This window comes from Eumetopias jubatus, unplaced genomic scaffold, assembly GCF_037043125.1.
Source record: "Eumetopias jubatus isolate StellerSeaLion01/CBP00866 unplaced genomic scaffold, mEumJub1_p1.0 scaffold_5, whole genome shotgun sequence".
In the NCBI taxonomy this organism is placed as follows: Eukaryota; Metazoa; Chordata; class Mammalia; order Carnivora; family Otariidae; genus Eumetopias; species Eumetopias jubatus.
This window is the reverse complement of record NW_028274811.1, coordinates 148,322,284-148,344,826: the sequence shown is the minus strand read 5'-3', so window position 1 is coordinate 148,344,826 and position 22,543 is coordinate 148,322,284. Positions and strand designations below refer to the sequence as shown.

The following is a 22,543-nucleotide window of genomic DNA, read 5'->3' as shown; positions in this document are numbered from 1 at the left end:
GCGAGGGACTGCAGAGTCATCCATCAAAGGGCATGGATCCAAGAAGGGGCTCGAATCCCTGAAGGCAATAGCTGTTTCTTTTAAGCAAATAAAAATGTGAGTTTGGAAACAAATGAAATTGACTTCCCGCAGAGTCATCTCTTGCTGGTGCTAATGTGCATTCTGTGCTTGTTGTGTTCCCGAGTTAGCAACACTCACCCTCCTGAGTGGCTCTTTCTGTCTTCTTAGATCCTGGCTAATGTGATCATTTTCATCTGTGGGAACCTGGCGGGAGCCTACCACAAGCATCTCATGGAGCTTGCCCTGCAGCAGACCTATCAGGACACGTGCAACTGTATCAAGTCTCGGATCAAACTGGAATTTGAAAAGCGTCAGCAGGTAAAATGCATTTTTCTGTTAATACCGAGCATGCCGTTCATTCATCATGGGCCTCAGGAAGAATCTGGAGCCTCTGCTTGCCCATGCTCAGGGATGGCATCAGCAGACCTAGACCCAGTGACCCCGGGACCCCCCACATGCTAGTACCACGCCACCTGCCATCAACACGTGGCTGGGGACGTTCCAGTAATAGTAATAATTAATAATAATAATAATAATAATAACGCTTTGTTGACACCCGCTTTTGGTGACAGCACAGTGCTCTGTTACAGCGTTTGCCCTAGCTAACATCTGAGCCTCCTCCCTCTGTGCCGCACAGTGCTTCCCACGACGCCTATTGTCCACATGGCAGGAAGTAACCAGAATCGTCCCTGAGGGAGGTGATAGGAGCTGGGGTGGAGGGTCCAGCAGGGAGCTCGTTGTCGTGACGGGGGCTGTCCTGTGGTGACCGATGTGCATGGAAACACACGTGGGTTATGGCAAAGCATTGGAAAAGTGAGAGGAAGAGAAGGAGGACATGTGGCAAGCCAAGCCCTGGTGTCGTCAAGGATGGTGGAGAGCAGAGGAAACAGATATGCTTTGGAGGGGGAACCATAAATACACACGGGGCCCCGTCTCACGTGCTAGACGGCAGGCGATGGCGGGACAGCTCGCGACTGGCTTTGTTATTCCTGGCTTTGTGTATTGTCACCAGGAACCCAGCTCCCGCCTAGAAAGGTGACGGGCAGCAGGCCCCTCTGTGAATACCCCACCCCACCTCTCTGAGAGCACTCATCACGGGGCCTAGGCTGTACCAGTCAGCATTTGGCACATAGAAGATGCTTCATTATTATCTGTTCAGTTGTGCTGAGTTCGTCCGTTCTACAGAATTTCACCAAAGCGTATCAGGGTGGTGGCAGCGACAAAGCATCCTTTAAACTTTGATGCTAGACTTTTATTCGTGTACAGACTGAAGAAGAATGATCGAATTCCTTTTTGAAAACAGGGATTTCAGTTCATTCACTCAACAAAGACTGACTGAGCGAGCGCCTGTCAGGAGTGATTCCAGGCACTAGGAGTGTGGCTGTGAACTTCGCATTCTCACTGGTATTATTACCAAATCTCATAGTTAATTTTTAGAAAGCATCTTGTGGGGACACCTGGGGGGCTTAGTCGGTCGAGTGTCCGACTCTTGGTTTCAGCTCAGGTCATGATCTCAGTGTCGTGAGGTCGAGCCCCGCATCGGGCTCTGTGCTCAACACAGAGTCTGCTTAAGACTCTCTCTCTCCCTCTGCCCCTCCCTCCCCTGCACACACACACACTCTCTCTCTCTCTCTCAAATAAATAAATCTTTAAAAAGGAAGCATTTTCTGTTACAGCATGTATAGCAAAGGTATTTAGGGACGAATGTTTAGTTCTTTGATTTCTATGCATATCAAACTCTGGATTCAACCTAAAGAAGTATAGACAGTTGTTAACTTGGGACCATTATCCAGTATGTTTTCATTTACCTATGTCCAGTAGTATTTTAAATCTGGGTTCTAGAAAATTCCACAGTTTCAACAAGCAGCCCTTAGGGTTCATGACTGTTTTCTCTGTAGAGTCCCGATGTCTTAGGATAGATGGCTTCCTTTTTCAAAAAACAGCAGGGACTTTATCAGGATGGTCCTGACAGACATATTTAACTTTCTGTTCCATCACCTCCAAAATCTACTTCAAAATCGCACCAAGGCTGAGGGAACTGACATTCCAAGTAGACAGATTATATAACCTAATATTTATAGTACCAGCTCTGACAAAAGCAGTAAGTCAGGCTACTGACCTCATCTGCACTACATACTTCTCTCAAGAGTCCTTGAGCAACCAGAACCCAGTGTCAGCCTTTCACAGTGGCTTCCAACTTGTCCGATGCCACACGGTGTCCTTAGTAGCTCCGGAATTAGAGCGGTGGCATCCTGTGTGCTAGAGAATTTGTGGGTGGGGCCATTGTGAGAGTGTTATAAGGCATTATAAGGGCATTTACTAGCGTTTTACAAAGGAACCTTTTAAAAAATAAGTAAAGAGAAGAGGGACACTTTGAAAGAAGAAGAAGACCTTGTAGTAAAGATGTTTAATAAAATATAATCTCATACCACAAATGTGTTTTGCTGTTGAAGTTGGGAATCTGCTCCCAGGGTCTGGTGCGCAGAACGTGGTACTTTTCTTGTTAGGGCTTTGGAAAATGTGTTTCTAGAGTTAGAATGAATGCTCGTTCTTTCTTCAGACTGGCTTGTAATTAAGTGGGAACAAAAACTTCTCTTAGTTAATAACATCAGGCACACACGATCTGAGAGATATAAGGAAATATATACAAATTAGCCAGTGGCAATCTGTGTGTTCTTCACACAGAGGGTCGGCCCCTGAGACAGTGGGTCCTGGTACAGCCACACACCAAACTGAGGTACACGGGTTCCACATGTCACTTCCTGACCATCTTTGCTTCATCCATAGTCACTATGGTAAACAGCAGTGGACCAGGGTGTGTGCTGAGCAAAAGAATTTGCTTCAGCATCCATAAGTGCCATCTATTTTAGTATTCTACATGGGCAGTTGCCTCAGAGGGAGCTGATGCTCCGAGAGGCTGCGCAGCCGCCATCTTGGCTGAGCAGCCGCCATCTTAGTCGTTCCTGAACCTGTTTCACAGCGTCACCCAACGTTGACCTTACTCCATGGAGAGGAAAGCCAACTCAGGTGAGCCCAGCAAGCCCCACGCTGACAACCCTGCCGGGGTCTGTAGCAGCTGAAGCTGTTGGGAGGTGTCTAGGAATTCTGAAACCTTTTCAGCCTTGCTCCGCTCTTTGCTTTCTTTTCTTCAGATATTGTGGTATTTTCCCTAGATGCAAATGAGATGAATTTTTAGAGACTAAAAACCATGTTTGAATAAAGTGAGTATTTGTGCTGTGAGATTTGGGGAACGGAGAGAATGAAAAATGTTTACAGAGACCTGCGCAGAGTTATATTCTTGCCGTGAAAGTGCTCTCACGGAGAAACACTAAAAGCTATGATTTCTTTTACCGGGTGGGAGATGTAATGCATTAGCATCAAGGCCACAGTTGGGGCTAGAAGGTATTTTCTCAGGGAGTTTTGACTTTTGTCTTAAGTCTCAATCCTGCAAGAAACGGCACAGCCGTTTCTTGAGCACTGTGTCTGTGAGATAGAAAGTTCTTTATCAAAGCTGAGAAAACAGCAAGTGTTTTTCCCCAGAGTCTCTAATAGACTCTCTGGAATTGATGGGAGCTGGATTCAGAGCAAAACAAGAACTTTCTCTCCTAACCGCATGGGCAGTGGAAATAAATTTTGCTTCTGTAGTCATAAAAACTGGATTTGCTTTTTTAATGGAAAGAAAATAAACCCTCTTCCATGTATATATTGTCTTCATTTTAAACTAATGTGATTCAGAGAGTTTTTACGTGGCCTCCCTTCATCTGGAACCATGCTATAGATTGGATAAGACAGACTATGCATTCCAGTGGAAAGCACCGGTCAAGCCAGGCACAGACAGCCCCCGGTAAACCGGGATCTGTACCCCGGCGGGGAGGGGATGGGGTAGGGAGCCAGTAGGCTTCCTGGCTCTCCTTGGGGACTAGTTGTTTTTCCTCTGTGCAGACTTCAGTGTAATAAGTAACGGGTCCTTTTGTGTTCATGGCTGGGTAGATCATGAACGCATCCATGTTTATCCTAGTATGATAGCAGGTCATATTAGGGCATTGCAGATTGTGTTACATAAGTCCTTGAAGATGCCAGGAAAAGTGTTGTTGAAGTGGTTTTAGATTTGGGCTGCTAGATTTGGTCCGTTTTCATGAGGGAAAGGAGAAAAGAAGGAATTATTTGTTTTGTTTTTTTGACTCTTTGTAATGTACCAGGTAGTCTCTTTAGTACTTTACGTATATTGTATCCATTTCCTGTGGCTGCTCTAACAAATTACCACACATGTAGTGGCTTAAAATAGAACAATCATTTATTCTCATCATTGGAAGTTAGAAGTCCAAAATCAGGCTCATGAGCTAACCTTTGAGAGGCTTGAGGGAGAATCTGTTTCCTTGCCTTTTCAAGTTTCTGGAGCCTGCCTGAATTCCATGACCCCTAGTCCATCGTTCTGTTTTCAAATTCAGCAGCATAGACTCTTCTAGTCTCCCTCTCCTCTCCTCTCCTCTCCTCTCCTCTCCCCTCCCCTCCCCTCCCCTCCCCTCTCTCTCTCTCTCTCTCTCTCTCTCTCTCTCTCTCTCACCCTCTGATTGTCTGTTGTGCTTTCTTCTCTCCCTCTAGCCCTACTGTTTCCCTCCATGAGGATAATCCAAGGTAATCTCCCCATCTCGGGGTCCTTCATTTGATCACATCTGCCAAGTTCTTTGTTTGGCATGTAAGGCGACATAATCACGGGATGGGGTCCTCTTTTCGAGGCCATTATCTTTCTTTATTTCTGGATCAACTCGATGACCTAAGTCCTTTATCCTATTTCAACCAGATAAAGGAACTGTCCAAATTACCTACACACGATCACTCAGCTAGTAAGTAAGTGTGGCTTTTTCTGCCTTTACGTAAATGTGGCTTTTTTGCCTTTCGTGTTGGTTCTGTGGCAGATTTGTTGGAATGATCTCTGAGCATAGGCTAGCTGGAGATTTTCCCAGGTATGAAGGACTTTTTTTAAAATTAACTATGTTGTTTATCATCACTGGTTAAAGAAGAAAGCATAAGGCGGTACCAAATGGGTATCTGATTTGATCATTAGGTAATGCACTGCCACAGTTAAGCAATGTGTCATCCATGAGGGTGTCAGGAAGTTCTATGGAAGGTCACTCACGTGAGGGGCCGCAGTGTGGAATCTGTCTCTGGCTTTATTTCCACACAATGTTGGAGGGGCCGAGAAGAGGGTGCACTCTGGAGGCAGACCGCCTGAGTTGACGTAAGGTTGTGTTCTCTTTTAGTGTGACGTTGGTCAAACCCAAAATGGTGTCCTGTTAAGAAAGTGCTCAGTCGCCGGTCTTGCCATGGAACTCTGATAACTTGGATGCAGTCGCATTAAGCAAGAGATACCAGCTGCCACCCGGACCAAGCCATGGAGCTTGAGGTGGCAGGAGGGAGGGTTGAATGCGGCCGTGCCATCCCCAGAGTTACCTCCTCAGCAGACTTCATTCTTCCTTGAGGCGAACAAATGGAACAGAGAAATGTTTTGCTTTGTCTGCTGGCATAGTTGGATAATCGCCCCAGATACTCTTTCTATCAGCGTCATCTTCCTACTTCCTTCAGAAGTTTACTTGTCGCTCACAGAAGGCACGAGGTGAGGCAGTCCTGGATGCTCACGTTACAGGACTCATTGTTTCCCCCAGCTTCCGTCACCTCAATAGGAGCTGAGAGTCAGAGTCCACGCAGAGACATCTCAACAGCATGTGCTTCTTGAGGAAACCAAATTGGGCATAAAGTGCCCAACAAGAGTCCCAGCCAGTGAGACTTTCTCAGTGCCATTCCTGAATAACTCAAGCAGTAAATGTTATTATAAATGTTACCCAAGACCTTTGGGTAGCGGGGGGTGCATCCAGTAGAGGTAGCAGAACGTGAGACTCTCACAACATCACACCCTGTGCGCAGTTTGGTTCAGATCTGCAGGCTCTGCTCAGGCTCTTGCATCATCAAAGATTATTACCTACACTTTTGTCCCAGCCAGCAAAATATGTTTTTTTGTGTGCCCGCTTTTTTTCTATTTTATTAAATAGTCACTTGTGTAGTTTTTCTTTGGTATCCCTTCCTTGATGAAGTCATACCTTACATTGTTCTCAGTCACCACTTTCCTCCATTGTATTAAGTGATAGATGATATCATTGTCTCTGTTGATGGAGAAGTCACAGCTCACATAGAGGTTTATCACCACCTTATTCTCAGTAATCATTAGTGAAAGATTGAATCACGCTTACCTTCTGCTTGAAAGTTGAAAAAATGAAGAGTGATGGTTTCATGAAAGAGCTGTCCTCAAAAGTGTTTGCCATTTGAGTCCATCAGATTGAAGTTCAAGAATTACTTCCATGGTTTGCACCATTGTGTCTCATATTGATGACTTAAATTCTCAGGATGCTCAGATATTATTGAGAAATTTCAGGGCAAGGTATTTCAGGATGCTGCATTTCACCATGATCCTTTTACCAGGTTCCTTCAAATGAGAAATTAAAATCAATTCCAGAAAAAATATATTTATAATGAGCCTGAAGTATTTTCAGATAGGTCCTTTAGTTAAAGTGCTTGAAATCAGTACATATTTTGTAAGATTGCAATGAGGGCCATATTGTGAATGTGTATTTTGGCTCCTCTAGAGAGAAAGCAACAATTATAGCTCCAAGACCAAGGGGAAAAGGAGAGATTCATGGGAGTCACTGTCAGATGCAGCAACGCAGGAAATTGGTAATAGGAGCTCACAAAAATAGCATTAACGACTATTTGTTCATTCTTTAACAAGTTAGACATTCTGCTCTGAAGGGAAAAAAATAAAATAGGGTACAACAATTAATCAAGCAGAGATTCTTTTAATGAATTAAATATATGCAAATGTCTATTTATATAATGACAGTAGAAAAGCTAAGTGGTGAAATAAAACTCTGCAGAAGTTTCTTCTATGTGAGAAACTTGAGCAAAATTCCCGTCTAATATTTATGGTAAGCAACTCACCTGTCTTGTTGGAGGAACACCTGGGAAACAGTTCTGTTGCTCCAGGTTATCCCAAGCTAATCTATGCTGATAATATAAAAGAAGCACAGAAAACAGAAGTTGCACCCTAAGGAGAGCATCTGGTTTTGATATTTTTGGCCTCTGGGAATTTTTAGTGTTTCATGGAGACCGCCTACTTTTTATACCCTGTGATGCAATATTTTGATGCTGGCAAGATTATATAATAGGCAAAGGATAATCTAGTGGAAAGACTCAAGAAAGCTCTACATCATTTGATATGAGAAAAGTAAGCCCAATAGAAAGGAATTCCAAAATCAGTCCTTCTGCTTGCGTTATCCATTCTTCTGGTATTTATCGCATATCGGAGAAAATGTATGTTTACTCCAAAATCAAAGGCAAAGTGTCAAGTCTTCTATGATATTTTTCTTCTTGCAGATGAAACCACAGATGGGCCACTTAACTGTTAATAGGGAAAAAGAGACACTTTATACTTATCAACATGGGACTGATTTGAAATGTTAAAGTTATTGAACCTGTTTAATAATTTACTACCATGAGCACAGTCATGGATGAAAACACTTCACATGGCTTTAGCATTGTGCTTACTGAATTGAGGCACCCACTGATGTTTGTACTAAATTAAAAATTAGGACTTACAAATTTTAGAATTTTGTTAATTGTATATGTGTTTTCAAAAGCGTTATTCTTTGGATTATTATTTTTTTTAGGTTGTCTGAATGTCCTCAGAGGTTTAGGAAATTTTGTTCTAGGGCTTTTCTGAAAGAATCCTTTAACCTGTTTATATATTAGGGACCATTTAATATATGTAAGCTGCTGGATGTGAAAATTCCTTCCAGAGATCTATATTTTTCATAAAGGTGAAGATATGTACAGGAGTGAAACAGGAGGAGCATTTGAGATAATGATGTGCACATAAAGCTGTGCATAAACTATTAAGTTAAAATGTGGCTTTTACATTTATACTTCCATTAAATACAGAATTATGGAGACTGGGAGGCACTACTTCTCCTATCTGTCAAAACTCCTACTTCACAGTTTTATCTTTGATTATATGTTATGTGCCAAGGGATTAACCCCAGGGAATAGAATGATAGCTAAGGCTTAAGGTCCCTGTTCTCTTTGGGCTTAAATTCCAGTGACAGGAGACAAACTATAACTTGCTGAGTGCATAAGTTCGATCAGAAGATACAACGAGTTCATGTGACATAGCATAATGGGGAAGGTAGAGTGAGTGGCGCATTAGTGAGGCCATCGGGGAGGTTTCTCTGGGGAGGTGACATTTGAGCTGATACGGGTATTACGGGAGGCTTAGCCCTTTGATAACGCGATGGAAGTGCTCTAACAGAGGGGGCAGCCCTGCAGAGGGCTTGAGTTAGGAAACAGATTGTCCCATTTGGGGAACATAAAGGTCAGTGGGAGAGTTAGGTAAAAGAAGGGAGTTGGAGAGGGAGACAGGAGCCTGAGTACACACTGGGCCTTGCAAGGTGTGTTGAGGACTTTGGATTTTATCATATGCCGAATGGGAAGGCCCTGAAGGGTTTAAGTGAGGTAGGGAGATGAACTGGTAACATTCTTAAAGGATCTCTCTGATTGCTGGTGGAGAATGGAGTGGAGGAGGAAGGAACATCAGCAGAGGGAAAAGCTTTGACAGTAGTCCAGACTAGAGAGAGATAAGAGTAGCTTCGACAGATGCAGGGCATATTTTGAAATTAAATGTGTAGGGATTGCTGTTGAGTTAGATGTTGGATGAGAGAAAAATAAAATAATCAAGAAAGATTCATAAGCTTTGAACTTGAGCAACTGGGTAATGGATGGTGTGTCACTTATAAGATGTCAAAGTCTTTGGGAACAATATTCATTGGAGGTAGGGGTGGAGTAGAAATCAAGAGTTGAGTTTTAAACAGTTAATTTTGAAATACCTATGATATGTCCAAAGAGAGATGCCAAGCTGTAGTTGTAAATAAGATCTGGATCAAAAAATGCAAATTTAGAAGTCATCAACATATAATTGGGATTTAAAGGACTAAATGAGATCCTCCTCTAGGGAGAGAATGTGATTAGAAAATAGGAAAATGGCTCAGGGCCAAGCCCCAAAATGCATCAATGTTAGAGAAAGGACAGAAGGAATGGAGTCAGCCAAAGTCACTGAGAAAGATCACTTGCATAGGAGAAAAACTAGAGAAGCCAAGAGAGAAAGTTTAGGGGGACAGTGGTCAACTTAGTCAAGTGCTGAAAGAGTCACCGTGGAAGGAGTGTCAAAGAGGTGGACCACCAGTCTTGGCAACATGGCGGTCACCAGTGGCCTGGGCAGAGGGGTTGAAATGACAGAGCTCAGGTAAGGAGAAAACAGTAGGTGAGGAAGGGCATTCAGTGACTATGACAGCTCTTTTGACATATGCAGCTATAAAAAGGAGCCAGAAAATGCTGAGCAGTTTATTTGGTCAAGGTTTTCCTCACCCAAGATGGGTTGTATTACCTATCTGACTATGGCATCTCTGCCAATACATTATACACTGACTGTTGTTTCTGCTGTATCATATTACCGAGTTTTCCCCATGTGTCTTGCTTTTATTCTGACTCATTGATTCCCAGGAAGGGAAGAGCAGAAGGATTGATTGATTTTTCCAGAAAGGTAACTGTGTTCCTGGTTGACAGTACTAATCACAGCACTAGTCCATTGTGTATGTGAACTCCTATCTGGTAATTGCTACAAGAACGGTTTTAACTCTAATGGAAATAATGAAAAAGAGTTATTTAATAGGCAAATAGGCAAATAATAACAATATGGAAACTGTGAAACGGAACAAAAAGGCTGAGAGAACTGTAGGTAAAATAAAGAGAATGGGTTAAGACAAAAACTCAAGCCTCAATGTGGGTTAACTATGTTTTAGAAACACTTTCAAGCAAAACCATAAGATTAAATGTTAGAAGAAAAAGAATTTATCCTCTTAGGGGAAAAAAAAAAAAAGAACAATCGCTTATCAATGAATGTGCCATTATCACCTTATTGCTGGGAGGCTCGCTGCCCAGGGCTTGAACGTTTCAGCGTTGGGTAGTTTTCCTACAAGTGTAATCCACTGTAAGAATGGAAAAAGCAAGGCTCGGCATTTCACCTGAAGATAAACATCAGTCAGCCACCCGTGGACTGGACTAGGCAAAAATTGAGAAGCAGAAACAGGGAGCAACGGAATTCAGCTCTGACCACCTTCTTAGGTCAAAACTCTGAAGGCCACAGCAGGTGCGCTGAGAGGTTCTTCCTGCTGCTCCCTGATCCCCGCACATGGCGACTGTCCGGAAAACAGAGAGTCCAGGGAATAACGTTTTGGCCACAAAATGGAATTTTCTTGATGTTTTCTTTCTTCTTTCCTTCTTTCCCCATCCTGTTTTAGGCACCTTTCTGACTGTATGTGTGCGCCCGATGCTCTAAGAGCTCTAAGATACTAAGACTTTGGTTTTCTAAACAAGCCTTATAGAATCAAAACATGCGTATTTATTCGTGGACTGTGGAATGAGCTCAGACCAATCTGATGACCTTGGCTGGCCACGCCAGGCATCTCAGCCCTGAAGGACATGACCGTCCCTTGGACAAGGCTTAGTCACTGATGTGGACCTTCTCGCTCCAGGACAGGATCCAATGATTGGAGGACCGACCACCAAGCACACACTTAGCATGAGGCAGGGTGCATATGTGAGGGCACCTTGCAGGTGCCTGAGCCCTGAGCTCCTCCCAGTGACCCTGCCTGTGCCTGGGTCCCTGGGGGTCAGGATGTGGCAGCCATCCGGGCGGCTGCCTGCAAGTTTATTGTCAGACTAAGTGACTCTGGGGCTCATTTCCCAGGGACACTATCATCATCATCCCTCTCAGAGGCCTACTTGGAGCCCATTCCTGCCATCATGAAACTAGACTGTGAATTCTTTTGTGGCAAGGGCTGTCTATTATTTTATTATTTTTCTTTATATTCTTGGAACCTAGTACAGTCCCCTGCATGGAGTAGGCAAGGATATGCACACTTAAACACAGCTGAAAAAAAAAAAAAAAACACATCAATATAGTGTTCCCACTCTCTCTCCATTCGGCTTTCGTAGTGCAATTATTAATTATATATGTACTTAGAAATAATTAGTTTAACTGTGTTATTATTAATGGTCCCAAAGACATGTCCTCTGACACTTTGGATGCCTTTTGATTAACTCTGGACTATTCTTACGCTGTCTTGATTCACCCTTCATGATTCTCCCTCTCTATCTCTTCTGAATTCTTTGTGGGTTAGGTATAATCTTTGAGCACTGTGTGCCCCGTGACTGCTTTGAATGAACCCTGACACTGTCAGATGCATCTTCTCATTATTAGGCTCATTTATATCATGTCAGCATTCATGTTAAATCTTAAAAAAAAATTAATGAAGATAAACAGCAAAAATGCACCATTCGCTGCTCTCCCAGGCCCATATTCCTGTCCCCAAAAGTTTCTTGTGTGTTTTTGGCTGATATATTTTTATGAACTTGGGTTACCTTAGCTTCATTGTCATGGAAGTGATCAATATAGCCTTCCAGGAAGGAATGTACAGACAGAATTTTTGTGTGTGTTATGAACAACCCAATTACTATGTCAAAGATAAAATACAAGCTTGAAATCACCCCAGCCTGTTAACTTGATCCAGATCTCCTGAAGAACATGCATTTAAACTAGACTTTGATGAAACACTTGGCTCATGGATGGATTGTGGTGACAATTTATGAGAGAACGGATCTTTTTTTAAAAAATATTTATTTATTTATTTGAGAGAGAGAGAGAGCATGAGTGGGGAGAGGGACAGAGGGGGAAGCAAACTCCCTGCTGAGCAGGGAGCCAGACATGGGGCTCGATCCCAGGACGCTGAGATCATGACCTGAACCGAAGGCAGACGCTTAACTGACTGAGCCACCCAGGCGCCCCAGGATAATGGATCTTTGAAACAGTGTTAGATTTTGACATCAGTGAGTACAGTACTTAACATAATTACTATTTCAGACCTTTGCTGGTGAATTTTATTAACAAGTTTGGGGGAAAATGTTTCAGGGGCATATTTAGGAGTGAGTGTTCCACAGAGTGGGTCTGTACACCAAGATGAATGTCAACCACAGATTCTGTGCTTTGAAAAGGGCAGATAGATAGATCAAGAAGCACTCAAAACTCGAGCCATGATGATGTGACACTCCCAAATGAGTGAGCTTTCTGAAAAGTTACAAGTGGGATTTTGAATGCTCTATTGAAAAACATGGGGAAATCCTTTTGTTGAAGAGCAATGTACTTCATCAGCTGATAGAAATGAGCATGAAATGTGACAAATTCCACAGGAGAGAGAAGTGACAGATCTCTCAAAGTTGCCGATGAATAATGGGGGGAAAAAGTTAAAACTTGCCTTAAAATAAGTTTGCTTTTTATATGCTTTCATGAAAAATGTTTCCATCATTTCCCATGTAAATCAGCATTTATAGCTACTGTCTTTTGCCTTTGGTGACATCATAATTTTATTTCATTGGGAAATAAGCAATGTGAGCATGAAGCCTAGAAAGGCCAAATCAAACATATTATGCAGAAAAAAAGAGAGGGAGAGACCAAAATTATGGTATTTTGTGAGTATTTTCTCTAGAGAATGATGGCTTCAATCATTTCATCTCTTACTCTCTTTGCTGGTGAACTAGGGAATGATGGGCTGGTTCTCAGTCTCATGAAAAATAATAGCTAATCCAATGCTCCAGCCGAGGAAGGATTTGGAAAACTTGCTTTTCTGATGCTTCAGAGAAAGTTCTGTATTTGCTCCCTGTTCAGCCTTTCTTCCCGGGAGCACCCCTTGAGTAGAAGGAATGAGGAATTTGAAAATCACCGCCACCATGCATGTTTGCAATGTCACTTGTGCCCTGCAAAGCCGGAGCCAGCTCTGATGCTCCCCGCATAGTATCCCTCTCCCAGGGAATTGCTCAGGCTTCTGGGAGACAGATGCTTGGGTGGAGGTTCAGCATTCTCAGTTCCAAATGGCCTAAAGTGGGTGCCCAGAAAGTAGCTGACACTTTATATTAGAGCAGAAGGATAGCTGAGGCTCATTTGATGTGGTTCAGGCTTCACTGAGAAATGTCCGAGAGTGATGATAAAAGCAAAGCCAGCATCTTCATCTTCAAAGTCCTTAAAAGAAAGAGCCTCCAAGCCATAACGGCTAGGGGGTACTTTTTCAGCCAACAGAGAGGAAATGGTGACAACAGAAAACATCAAAGGCTGTCCCAGTGAGGGTCCAGTTTGTGTAAGAGCTTTGGGAAGGAAGATGGCTCTCTTGGGTTACATAGTTACCAATGAACAGGTTCCTAATCACATACTTTACCTTCTTTCTAGTAATATCTTTATCCCCATCTACTCTTAAGTCATGATTTAGAGACCTTTCTTTATATGAGGAATTGATAAAGACATTTGAGTTATGAGCCTGAATCTTTGTTTATTCAAGAAATACTCCAAATATCCATATGGACTCATCTCTGTGCTGCTGACATTTTAGTACTAAGGATGAGGAGAGAAACCCTAAAAGCTTCTAGAATGGAGGGGGAAAAAAAAAAACTCCTAGGTTAAGTGTGATAGGATAAGAGTTGGATTTTCATTTCTCATAAACAACACCAGATGTTAAAAACACAGCTCAAAGTCTTAAGAATACTTAAGAAAATTATTTTGCACTTTGATCTGTACACCAAGTCAAATCACCATTCATCAACGAGGTTGAAGTAAAGACTTGTGGGCATGCGTGCACTCAGAAAGTGCAACCCCACACGTGTGCCAGGCCATGGCAATTTTAGGATTTCCTCTAGTAAAACACAAAAAAAATGAATTCAAATAAAAGAGAGAAAAAGGCGGGGAATAAGAGAAACTTCCTGAGCCAAGGAACTGGTAAAGCTTGAAAGATAACACTAAATAATTGTAGTTGCCTAACGTAAGACTAGAACTATTAATTAAAACAGCCAGAAGAACAAAACTCTAATATTTTAAAAATCAGATGATTTCAGCTTGGGAGTGTTTTGGATAATGGATACCTTATTGTATGGAATGATTACTTCTAGACAGCAACATAAAAAAGAGAAAAGAAGGAAAGAAATGGTTTATCCCATTGCTTTTAGTCATAGTGAGTATTTTTAATTTCAAACAACATTAAAGGAGAAAATTAGATTATTGTCTTCATCAAAGTGCATCATGCGTTGAAAAACTCTCTTTTAATGGTAATTCAAAATTCAGCATAAAGGAAAAAAGGCATCACTTTTATAAGGACAAGCCATCTTGAATTATGCAGTTCAATACGCTGAGTGTTTCATATTTTCCTTCCACCCATGTATAATAAAATCTCAGTTTAAGGACCAGATAAGGGGCAGCTGTGTGCCTCAGTCAGTGAAGCGTCTGCCTTCAGCTCAGACCATGATCCCAGGGCGCTGGGATCGAGTCCCGAGTGGGGCTCTGCGCTCAGTCTGCTTCTTCCACTCCCTCTGCCATCCCCTTCCCCGCTCATGCTCTCTCTCTCTCTCTGTCTCTGTCTCTCTCTCTCAAATAAATAAATAAATAAACGAAATCTTAAAACAAAGGTAGGAAGGACCAGATAAATAGTGCATATTACATTTAAGCTGTGAAAATGAGAACTCCCTGCAGCACATTATACATCTCAGCCCTATTGATATTTGCATTTATGCAGCATCTTTCATCTGAGAGAACCGAGTTCTTTATACATGTCATAAATATCACATTCCATAGAATTATTTCACATGGTGTTATTGTCCAAAATGCATAGGGCAGGCAGTTATTGAGGTTTCAGCAAAAGCTGATGCAGATGGGCAATTTCATGAGGCTTCCTGAAGGCAAGACTCAAGAACAGGTTTCCTTTGGGAGTTACTTGCTCTTGGGAGTGTTTGCCTTCACCTCCAGTGTCCCAGAGTCCTTCTCCCGATGCCTTCAATCTTCGGCTTTCCCCCTGGAAAAAGTAGCCGTAGGAAAGTTTGGTATATTCAGGAAAGGTCAGCACCTTCATTCTAACCCAAATTCCCTCCCTGAGCAAACCTTCCTGTCCTTTGCAATTCTGAATGTGCCTTGCAACTTCCAGCATACGCAGTTCTGCCTGATTATGTGACCGACCCTGGACAAGTATTTTTCGTTTTAATTGCTTGGTTGGTGCATAGGTTAATTGGTTTCTAAACTTCTCGGTTCATTGGTTTCCCAGTGTATAAAATGTGAGTAGTGGTAGTAGCTGCCCCATGGGGTTGTTGTGGGGATGCAGTGTGTATGTCAAGAGATTTGGAGCGGCTTCTGCAAGCAAGCACGCAGCGCACGTGGGCTCTTAGCCACGAGGCGGAAATTGTGTGGACAGTGAACCTCACAGGTTCCTGGTTTCCTGGAGTTCTGAATTGGTGGTTTTGCATAGAGATTCTCCTATTGTATGAACACTCAGAAATGGCCTAATTGTTATAAAAAGCCCCAACGTAAACTTTTGGAAATTTTCTGTGCTTTTAAAGACACTTCTTAACATTTAAGAAAATAACAAATACAGGAAATTGAAGAGGAATGGAGAGTGAAGGCTGTAACCGGCCAGGGCTTTGCTAGACAACTGGCCTCCTTCCCTTCTCTTCACTCCCCACCATTATTGGCAAAATTTTGGAAATATTTAAAGATCTACAAAGAATCCTCTCCTAATTCCTGCAGTTCAGTCTGTCCTTGACTTTTGATGTTTCCTGAAGTTCTCTTTTTCTTTCTGCATCAAAATATTTCAGACTTGAAATTCATAGCAAAGGGACAAATAATCAGACCCTCTGCCTTCCCTCTCCTTCTCTTGAGGAGCCCAGGGGAAAGACACAATGCTGAGAGTGATTTCAGTGCTCTGGGCTGTATCTTCCTCATGAGTAAAATGAGGGTTCTGGTCCTCAATAGATTTCCTGCCAGCCTAATGGTCCATGACTTTACATTTTTCTAATATTATTTTCAGTCTCTCAGAAACCTTCAAAGAAAGACTCTACGACTGGTTTTCTTTCTTTTTTTTTACTGCAACTTAAATTCTGGCTATGATTTTGAGGTGTTTTCATGCAGCTTTCACTCCTTATCTGTTGACATTGGTTTCTATCCTGTGTTCATTTCTCATGGCACATCACGCCTATTCTGCCTAATTATTTTCGTGAATTGTAAATATTCATGCATAATCATTACAAGAAACTCTTCAGAGCAAAGCATTACATGAAGAGTTGTTTTTGCATGTACAAGGAAGAATACTATGATCATTTAGCCTAGAAATATATCCTACCATGAATATTATCAATTGGTGGCCCAAGAGCATCAGCATTCTTCATTCTAGTGGTTTCAGGTAATGAGCACTCACAAAGGCATGTCTCCTAGCAATAGAAAAAGGCAGTGTCTCCTAATAACTTAAGAAAATCTTTGTCAAGTAAAATGCGGAGGGACAGAAAAATGGACTTACTGTGAGACCTGAAATATATAGCAATATATAAAATAAACTAGTCTCAAGTCATAAAACGCAGAAAAATGTAACTATAGATGAATTAAAACCATTTGTGTCACCTAATAGAAATTTGATGTGCAAAAAATTAATATTTTAAATTTGTGAAGAGAACCATTGCTGCCATTCTAATAAGCACAAAGATTTCCTGTCAGGTTCTGGAAAACAGTGGAATTGGATAAAGGCTTTTCACTTATAGCTGTGGCTTAAGCAAAACATGATGGCTCAGAAGATACACTACTGGAATTTACTGCACATAAAACTAGTCTAATAAATTTGAGTGATCTGTTATAATTACCTCTCTGGTTAAGAAAATGTTTTTGTCCTTATGGCCTCGGTGTCATGCAAGTGGGATCCATTTAATATTTGGAGATACCTGCTCACTGAAGGAATTTCTTTGGCCTCTGATCAGACATTATGATAACTGTGAAATATGAAAAGCCTAAGTGACATTATTTTCCTGTTTTGCTCCTCATCTGGATAACAACTGAGTAAAACGTTCCTGAGCTACAAATATTTTCATGATACGGAATGAAACATTTGATATGAAAATTATTTTCTTTGTTTACCTTCTGATGTCATATAGGATAAAGCGTGGGATTTTGAGTTCTGTGGACGCTGTATTTCTTTCTGGATGCCTGGTCAGTGAAAAGCAGGTGCAGCTGGGGTCTCCCTTGTGCTTCCTCAAGCATGGAAGATGTAGCACATTCGGAGAGTCTGAAGGATCTAAATGTAGCTTTTACTAAGCTGCATACTATATACACATTTATAGACAGAGAAGGGAATGGAACTATACTCACTTTATTTCTGGGGAGGAATGGGAGCTGAAATGTAACACGCAGTGTGTCGATGTGAGGAGGACTCTGCAGGAAGCCTTGCCTGTCCATACCTCTAAACACTTGTGTGTACCCAGGGTTTGTTTCCCGTCTGTTCTCTGTCACTCACTCCTGAGGATTCTCACCCTTTCTCATGGCTTTAAAACCCTCTGTACACTAAGACTCTATAGCTCTGATCTCTTCCCTGAAATCCAGACTCAAAGTCCAACTACCAAATCCATGTTTTCATTGGAATGTGTACTCAGCCTCTCAAACATAACATGACCAAAACAGGACCTCTGATTTCCCCCAAACCCACGTTTGTCCTGTTTCTCTCTCAGTAAATGACATAACATTTCACCCAGTTGCTCAAGCCAGAATCACAGGAGGAGTTGTGCTGGACTCTGCCTTTTCTTTCTTCCTCACATCCATCAGCACCACCAGCAAATGGTACTGGCTCTGCCTTCAAGGACACCCCACCTTCCCTTACCACCTACACCACCACCATCCTTCTCCCTGGACATCAGCATTACCTAAGTGTTCCTTGCTCATGCCCTGCCCGCCCACGGGCTGTTCACCACACAGCATCCACATTAAGCCTTAAAAAAAAAAAAAAAAAAGTCTAACAGATGGTGTTACTCCTCATCTTAACCCCGGGGATTAGAATGTAAAGCTGTCTCCCTGGTCTACATGGCCCCAAAAGATCTGGCCCTGACTGAGTTTCCAGCTTTATATCCTACCACTTTCCCCCCTCACATTAAGAGCATGGGGCCCTTATACTTCTCCTCAAACAGTTTGAGTACATTTTGCAAAATGTCTTTGACACTCATGTTTCCTTTGCTCCCAGCCTTCCTTACTGCAGTGTTAACCCCATGACCGTGCGGTCTGACACAACATGGCCGAGTTTCTTCATTCCCTGGCTCTGCGCCGCTGTTCACAGCACTTACCAATGCACTGCATCACTTCTCCTTTTCCCCTTTCCTTTTCTTTCTTTTTTCTCTTTTGCTTTTTGTCACAACAGAAATCATCAAACTTCTTCTGTAAAGGACTAACCAGTAAATATCTTAGGCTCTGTGGACCAAGCGGCAAAATCAAGCCACCGTTCTTATCAGAAGGCGTATTGTTACACACACACACATACACAAACACACACTCAGTCACGTACACTTTACATTTAAAAATGTAAAAACCATTCTCAATTTATGGGTCATCCCAAAATGGGTGGGAGATAAGATGTGGCCCAGGGGTCATAGATTGATGATCCCTAGTCCTTATCACTCAATAGAAAATAAGTACCAGTATAGGAAGGAATTTGAAATTTTGGCTTATCCCTATGTCCCTGGCACTTAGAAGACAAAGATTCAAAATAGCTACAATAAATAATGCTCAAAAAATTAAAGGAAAGAATGCTAAAACAAGTAAAGGAAGATGTGATGGCCATGTCTCATCAAAGAAAGAATAATGTCATTAGAGCGATAGAAATTTCAAAAATAGCCAGTGAAAATTCTGGAATTAAAAGTACAATAACTGAAATTAAGTAGCCACTAAAGTGGATGAACAGTAGATTTGAGTTGTCAGAAAAAAGAATCCGTAAACTTGACCACAGATACCAGGGGATAACAAGCAAACTGCCGAACAGAGAGAAAAAGGATCAAGAAGGATGAACTCAGCTTCAGGGAAATGTAGCGTACCAGTAAGTGCACCAACATAAGCCTGTTGGGAATCCAGAAGACAGGGTAGAGAGAAAGAGCAGGAAGAAATTCAAAGAAACAATAAAGAGCATTTTCCCAAATTCAGTGAATCCAAGAATATAAAAGAATCTAGGTAGGATAAATACTAAAAGATCCACACCCAGACACACTGCGGTAAAAATGCTAAAAGCCAATCACAAAGAGAAAACGTTGGAAGCAGAAAGAGAAAAATGTCTCATCACTTATAGAGGAATCCTAGTAAGATTAACAGCTGACTTCTCCTACGAAACAGTGGAGGCCAAAAAGCAGTGGAATTGCCTGTTCAAAGTACGGAGAGAGAAAAAACAACTTTCAACTAAGAAACTTAGGTTAAGATAAAAATAACAAACTCTATAAATGTGTACATGTTCTTTTCAAAGTTTCTTTAAAAGACATCAAATTGTATACGTTAATAATTACTGAAGGTATTATTGAAGGTGTGACATATATAGATGGAATATGTAGAGCACACTGTGAACGCAGTAATTATGTGCAGTCATTGTACACAACAGTAATAGCCCACAAAGGGGGAAGAATAAGTAAAAATTGAGAATGCTATCCCAAATTTCATACAGAACTGCAAGTGACACAGAACAGCCAAAACAATCCTGAAAAAGAAAAACAAATTCGAGGACTCATTCTTCCTGATTTCCAAACTTGCTACAAAAATATAGGAATCAAGAAAGTGTGTTGCTGGTCTTAGGAGAGAAATATAGATCAATTTAATAGAATTGAAAGCCCACAAATAAACCATCACATTTATAATCAATTGGCTTTTGATGCAGGTGCCAAGATAATTCAATGAGTAAAGAATACTGTCTTCAGTAAATTGTTCTGTGACAATTGGAAAATCCACATGCAAAAGAATATAGCTGGATCTCTACCTCACGCCATATAAAAAAATTAACTCAGAATGGTTCAGCAATTTAAACATACGTGCCAAAACTATAGAAGTCTTAGAACATGGCCATAAATTCTCGTGATTAAGCTGGGTTTCGTAGGTATGATACTGAAAGAAAAACAGTAGAAAAAAATAGGTAAACGAGACTTCACCAAAACTGAAATCTTTTGTGCTTCAAAAGACAGCATCAAGAAAGTGGGAATGACAGCTCATGGAATGGGAGAAAGTATTTTCAAACCATATATCTGAGAAAGGACTGGTATCTAGAATATAGAAAGAACTCTTATAACGCAGTAATAAAAAAAACAAAAAAGTCCAGCTAAAAAGAGCCAAATGATCTCCATACACATTTCTCCAGAGAAGATATACAGATGGCCAATATATACATAAAAAAGATGCTCGTCATTAGCAGTCTGGGAAATGCAAATCAAAACCACAATGAGATATCACTTTACAGTCACTGGGATGATTATAATCATAAAGACAGAATGTACACGTTGTTGAAAATGTGGATAAGTTGAAATCCTCGTACACTGGTGAGGGGATCGTAAAATGAGGACACTGCTCTGGAAAACAATCTGGCAATTCCTCAAAAGATTAAACATAGAGTTACCATATGAACCAGCAATTCTATTTTTAGGTAGCTACCCAAAAGAAGCGAAAACATATGTCCACACAAAAAAAATTGTCCATAAATGTCCATGGCAGCACTATGCATTATTCATAATAGCTAAAAAGTGGTAACCACCCAAATTTCTAAGCTCATTCTCCTAGGAGCCTGCTCTCTGCTTATTTCATCCCATTGGCAGTGACATACTTGCCTGGTGTCAGAGAAGTCAAAGCTTGCCCGACCCCATGCAGGAGCTAGTCTTTATCTACATGTATGCCTTCTTGTTTACTGACAGCAGTCAAAAAATATTAATATTCATCCTCACTGGGCGCCTGGGTGGCTCAGTTGGTTAAGCGCCTGCCTTCCACTCAGCTCATGATCCCAGGGTCCTGGGATCGAGTCCCACGTCAGGCTCCCTGCTCAGTGGGGAGCCTGCTTCTCCCTCTGCCTCTCTCTCTCTCTCTCTCTGTCTTTCATGAATCAATAAATAAAATCTTTAAAAAAATATTTATCATCATCACCATCACCAAAACACCTCCCTCAGAAGCCACTGTTCTGTTGCCTACCTCCCTGGGGTAGTAGGAGGCCATGCAATTGCCTTCTTTCCTCTCCATTTAAACAAAGGCAGTTTCTGCTTTTGGAGAGTGGTGTTTATGTGGCTGCGTCTCTTCTCTTCCACTGGAGTGGCTTGCAAGCAGAGTAAGATGGACCCTCCCTTCCTGCCATCTGCATGGGTGCACATATGCACACACGTGTACACATACTTCTCCTCACCCACCCTTCACTTTTCTGTCCCTGAGGATGCTGGCCCCGCAATAGTTAATATAGAGTCTCTAGAATAATGGCCACCACAGCGGAGGCACTGTATTAATCATGCCCTTTTATTTTCTGTGTTTGCTGATGTTATAACATCTGGGGGCTTGCTGTTCCCAGAGAAACTGCCCCCTGTAGGCTAGCCAGTTCCTAGAGACAGTAAAGTGCACTTGCCAACCTGTCCCAGGCCCACACCCCGACCCCGTCCCCTGTTGGTGGCCCATCCCCCAGGCCATTGTCCACCTGCCCTAGTCACCCCCGGCCCGGGTACCAGATGACTACAGACAGCCCCGGGGCTTGCTGTCATTGTTCACACTGGCCGCTCCTAAGCCTACCCGCCCTGCCCTGCCTTGCCCTTCCCATCCAAGCCACAAGAGAGACTCTTGTCCATGTTCTGTCCCTCATTCCCTCTGCTTCTGATTGACCAGGTGCTTCTCACCTGGCGTCACAAGGCATTTCACGGCTCTTACTGCTCGGGTGGAGGGTAAAAACGTATTCCTTCTTGACTTTTCTATGTCTCTGTGTCTTACCACATCTGATTTTTAAAATCCCCCATTTTAAAGCTTAAAACAAGCCCGCAGTAAATGACAGATGTTGCTATCCTCAGTATTCATTGTGGTCTTTGGCCATTTGCATCAAGTGAGAAGGAATGATGTGAGACTGATTACTTCAACCTCAGGGATCATAATGCTGGAAAGCATGTTTTGCAGCGCTAGCCATGGAAGCGTGGAAAATAGATTTGGGGTAGAGCAAGTACACCTCCAGAAACATGAAACCCAAAGCTTTGCCTCAGTCGTGAGTGTCTCCCGAACTTCCTCTCCAAGGTCCTCCGCCCTGTGCATTCCCCGCTGCTGCTATAACCCTAGAGGAAATGGTGATTGGAGAGTGTGAAAAAAGCTCTTTCTCTAAAGGAATTCAGTGCTTCAGAGCCTTATGGATTAGGGGTCAATCTAAAAAGAAAATAAAGTCAAACAAAGAGTCATTTTTCCACATCCTTATAAAACAGAGTTGCGGGAGGCGGTATGGTTCCAAAAGCTCCCTGGGAACTGAAATCCGTTTTCTGTGTCTGTAGGATGGCTGCCCGGGGAGTATCATTT

General features: G+C 42.1%; 1 protein-coding gene across 1 annotated transcript in view; it reads left to right on the top strand.

The window, feature by feature from the left end:
• Positions 1-22,543, top strand: part of ADCY2 (adenylate cyclase 2) — a 400,165-nt gene that overhangs the window by 209,795 nt on the left and 167,827 nt on the right. The window contains exon 4 of the mRNA XM_088023724.1: positions 229-378. Within this exon, the coding sequence (XP_087879850.1) occupies positions 229-378 (150 nt within the window). The remainder of the gene's footprint in view (positions 1-228; positions 379-22,543) is intronic.